This window comes from Triticum urartu, chromosome 4A (genome assembly GCF_056163025.1).
Source record: "Triticum urartu cultivar PI428250 chromosome 4A, HENAU_Tu73, whole genome shotgun sequence".
Lineage (NCBI taxonomy): Eukaryota > Viridiplantae > Streptophyta > Magnoliopsida > Poales > Poaceae > Triticum > Triticum urartu.
In genome coordinates, this window is record NC_141876.1 from 93,166,244 (window position 1) to 93,171,125 (window position 4,882).

At 50.6% G+C, this 4,882-nt stretch overlaps 1 protein-coding gene across 1 annotated transcript; it reads right to left on the bottom strand.

Moving 5' to 3' along the window:
• Positions 1-3,495: 3,495 nt before the first annotated feature.
• On the bottom strand, positions 3,496-3,987 carry LOC147974929 (uncharacterized; the record flags this gene model as incomplete). The annotated part of the gene is made up of 1 exon (XM_087520210.1): positions 3,496-3,987. A coding segment is annotated over one exon (492 nt), but the record flags the coding sequence as incomplete, so codon positions are not given.
• Positions 3,988-4,882: the final 895 nt, after the last annotated feature.

Sequence of the window (4,882 nt, forward strand, 5' to 3'; positions counted from 1 at the left end):
GTTGCTACGAGCTAAGAAGCCTGCTTCAGAATCAGCTTTTCAGTCGTCCGGTGAAACGAAGGCAGTTCACATTCACCCGACCGATCCAAACGCTGCTCCGACTCACATCTCAACGAAGGTCGACTCCAAATAGGAAGAAGCGCTCATCCAGTTCCTCTGTGAGAACTGGGACATCTTCGCATGGAAGCCTGCTGACATGCCTGGAGTTCCCAGGGGGCTGGCTGAGCACCGTCTACGAGTCGACCCAAAATTTAAACCTGTGAAAGAACATCTTCGACGGTCCGCCGTCCAGAAAAGGAAGGCCATTGGCGAGGAGGTGGCTCGGCTCTTAGCAGCGGAGTTCATCCGAGAAATTACCACTCTGAGTGGCTCGCCAATGTTGTCATGGTCTCCAAGAAGGACAAGTCACTTCGCATGTGCATTGATTTCAAGCATATCAATCGGGCCTGCCCGAAAGATCATTTTCCTCTCCCCCGCATCGACCAGATAGTCGACTCGACTGCGGGATGTGAGCGTTTGTCTTTCCTAGACGCCTATTCCGGGTACCATCAGATCCGTCTGTACGGGCCCGACGAGATCAAAACAACTTTCATCACTCCATTCGGGTGCTTTTGTTATGTCACCATGCCGTTCGGCCTCAAGAATGCCGGAGCCACGTTCATGAGGATGATTCAGAAGTGTTTGCTCACTCAAATCAGTCGGAATGTGGAGGCATACATGGATGATATTGTGGTCAAGTCATGGAAGGGTTCCGACCTGCTGATTGACCTTGTTGAAACCTTTGCCAACCTCAGGAGGTATGATATCAAGCTCAATCCGTCAAAGTGCACGTTCGGAGTTCCAGGTGGGAAGTTACTCAGTTTTCTCATTTCCGAACAGGGAATCGACGCCAATCCTGAAAAAAATGGTACTATACTCCGGATGAAACGTCCTGTGCATGTGCGTGATGTCCAGAAGCTTACAGGATGCTTGGCCGCTTTAAGTCGATTCATCTCTCGCCTCGGTGAAAAGGCATTGCCTCTTTACCGACTGATGAAGAAGTCCGACAAGTTCGAGTGGACTCCAGAAGCTGATGCAGTTTCACACATGTGCTTGTGGCAGTCGACAAGTTTACCGAATGGATTGAAGCTAAGCCTATCAAGAATCTTGATGCTTGCACTGCTATCAGTTTCGTCAGAGAGTTAACATTCAGATATGGAGTCCCGCATAGCATCATCACCGACAATGGGTCAAACTTTGATTCAGACAAGTTCAAAGCTTTTTGCGCCTCTCAAGGCACATGAGTCGACTACGCATCGGTCGCCCACCCCCAGTCGAATGGACAAGCAGAAAGGGCAAATGGTCTGATTCTCAAAGGACTAAAGCCTCGGCTGATGCGTGATCTCAAGCACACAGCAGGCGCTTGGGTCGACGAGCTTCCGTCAGTTCTGTGGGGATTGAGGACCACCCCGAATCGGTCGACTGGAAGAACTCCGTTCTTTCTGGTTTACAGAGCGGAAGCAGTCCTGCCGAGTGATCTACTTCACAATGCACCCCGAGTCAAGCTTTATACCGAAGATGAAGCAGAACAAGCCCGGCAAGATGCAGTCGACCTCCTGGAAGAACAAAGAGAAATGGCTATGATCCAATCGACCATTTATCAGCAAGACTTGCGTCGATTCCATGCCAGAAATGTGAAGAGTCGAGCCTTCCAAGAAGGAGATTTGGTCCTCCGAGTGGATCAACAGAAACCACACAAGCTCGCTCCTACTTGGGAAGGTCCCTTCATCGTCACCAGAGTCCTCCACAATGGAGCGTATCACCTTTACAATGTCGATCGCCAGATCGATGAGCCACGAGCTTGGAATGCAGAACTGCTCCGCCCCTTTCACACGTGAATTCTCACTCGGATGAGATGTAATAAGAAAAACTTGTGTAGTCTATTTATCAAAGACAAGAGTGTTACAAATTTTCCTATAATTGTTGTTGCTTTTGTTTGCGTGTGAAATCCCCCAATGGGTGGCTTAGCTGCGAATCCGTTTCGCCTAAGTTTGTAAAAAAAATCCTACCGAGTGGTGAGCCAGACTCCCACTCGGAGGCTTAGCTGCAGCTCAGTGCTCGCCTAAGTGTTTAAAAATCCTACCGAGTGGCGAGCCAGACTCCCACTCGGAGGCTTAGCTGCAGCCCAGTGCTCGCCTAAGTGTTTAAAAATCCTACCGAGCGGTGAGCCAGACTCCCACTCGGAGGCTTAGCTGCAGCCCAGTGCTCGCCTAAGTGTTTAAAAATCCTACCGAGTGGAGAGCAAACCTCCCACTCGGAGGCTTAGCTGCAGCCCAGTGCTCGCCTAAGTGTTTAAAAATCCTACCGAGTGGAGAGCAAACCTCCCACTCGGAGGCTTAGCTGCAGCCCAGTGCTTGCCTAAGTGTTTAAAAATCCTACCGAGTGGTGAGCCATACTCCCACTCGGAGGCTTAGCTGCAGCCCAGTGCTCGCCTAAGTGTTCAAAAATCCTACCGAGTGGTGAGCCAGACTCCCACTCGGAGGCTTAGCTGCAGCCCAGTGCTCGCCTAAGTGTTTAAAAATCCTACCGAGTGGTGAGCCAGACTCCCACTCGGAGGCTTAGCTGCAGCCCAGTGCTCGCCTAAGTATTTAAAAATCCTACCGAGTGGTGAGCAGACCTCCCACTCGGGGGGCTTAGCTGCAGTCCAGTACTCGCCTAAGTTTGAAAAAATCCTACCGAGTGGAGAGCAGACCTCCCACTCGGGGGCTTAGCTGCAGTCCAGTACTCGCCTAAGTTTGAAAAAATCCTACCGAGTGGAGAGCAGACCTCCCACTCGGGGGCTTAGCTGCAGTCCAGTGCTCGCCTAAGTATTTAAAAATCCTACCGAGTGGTGAGCAGACCTCCCACTCGGGGGGCTTAGCTGCAGTCCAGTACTCTCCTAAGTTTGAAAAACTCCTACCGAGTGGAGAGCAGACCTCCCACTCGGGGGCTTAGCTGCAGTCCAGTACTCGCCTAAGTTTGAAAAAATCCTACCGAGTGGAGAGCAGACCTCCCACTCGGGGGCTTAGCTGCAGTCCAGTACTCGCCTAAGTTTGAAAAAATCCTATCGAGTGGAGAGCAGACCTCCCACTCGGGGGCTTAGCTGCAGTCCAGTACTCGCCTAAGTTTTTAAAATCCTACCGAGTGGAGAGCAGACCTTCCACTCGGAGGCTTAGCTGCAGCCCAGTGCTCGCCTAAGTACGGAACACATCCCAATCCGCAAGGACGACGAGGTGCAAATCGACTGCTACCTTCTCCTTCAGAGTTGCACCACAAATACAAAGTTATTTCGAGTGAAGAACAAGTTCCACTCGACAGATAATTCATGAAGATATTCAACGATAAATCAAGTTCAGATAAGATCCAAAGGTTCTAGACCGCAGATCAAAGTACTCGAGCCTCCAGCTCGACAGAGTTTAACGGTTACAAAATCCACTCGGCATTCCGAGGCAAATTTAAAGTGAAGCATAAAAGTTTTTATTCCTCATGCGGAGGACTGGAAGGGGCAACGAACTCGTCCAAGTCGATCCCGTCTGCAATGCGAGTGGCAGCAGCAATGAAAGTCTCCATGAAGTCTTGAAAGTTGTGCTTCCTGGTATTGGCAACTTGGATGGTGGCCAACTTTTCTTCTCGCGCCTCCTTGCAGTGGACGCGGACCAGAGACAGAGCGACGTCAGCGCCACATCTAGCAAAAGATTTCTTCCATTCCTCCACTCGACCTGGGACTTCATTCAGTCGAGTCATCAGGGACTCGAGGTCATTCTGAAGCGTCGTCCTAGGCCAGAGCGACATGTCAATCCGTGACATCGCAACCTTCAACCGAGCAAGATAGTCAACAACGCCGGAAACACGAGATTCCAGTCGGAGCACGTTCATAGCAGCCTCGTCCTTCACTGGAGAATTGATGGGGTCCAAGTCTGTCTCCACTCGACTGGTCTCCTCTTCGAAGTTCTGGCAAAATTCTGTAAACACAATTCAAGGATAAGTCAGTGGCTCTACGCAGATTTGGTAACTGCAAGTCAGTCGGGTCGGAGTAATTACCCTCGAGCATGATGAACAGCTTCTTGGCGAGTCCACCGAGATGAGCCTCCAGATCGTTCCTCTTCCCCGCCAGTTCACTTGCCTTGTCATTCAGAGCTATATTGCCATTCTTCAGACGGCTGACCTCTCGATTAGCCGCATCGAGAGCAGTTTCCAGCCTGGAGTTTTCCTTTTCAAGAGTACCGACTGAAGCCAGTTTTTCTTCAGCAAGCTTCGTTTTGTTCAGGGCCTCCTTCTGCTCTTCGGCAAGGTCTTGATCCTTCTTCTTCAGAGCCTCCTCCATTTTGTCTGCGAAACAGCAAGTGAGATCAACATCGAGGACGGCCAGAAAGAAAGGACAGTCGACAAAAGCTCACCAGCCATACCTTTTGCTTCGTCCCTCGCCTTCTGCAAGTTCTCCTGAGCAAGCTTCAAGTCAAGGTTCAGCTGGATCTGTTTGTTCTCCAACTCAGTGTAGCGAGCCACAAGTTCGCAGGATTTCTGCAAAAAACCAGTCGACAGACATCCAAGATAAGTTGCTTCCGAGTAACCAAGAGACAATGATGGCGTTTCTAAGACTATAGCCGAATCAAAAACATTCGACAGTAGTCTCGGGGACTACACCCAGTGGGTGCACTCAGCGTGCCCCCACTGGTTCGACCCAAAAAAAAATCAAGGCCTGACCAGACCGAGTGAAGAAGTTCAGCTAAAGCAACACAATATAAAGACTACAGTCGACTGCCAGCAGTCCACCGTAGTCTCGGGGACTACACCCGGTGGGTGCACTTAGCGTGCCCCCACTCGTCAAAAAGATTAATAGACACACCTAGTGGGCGTACAGATA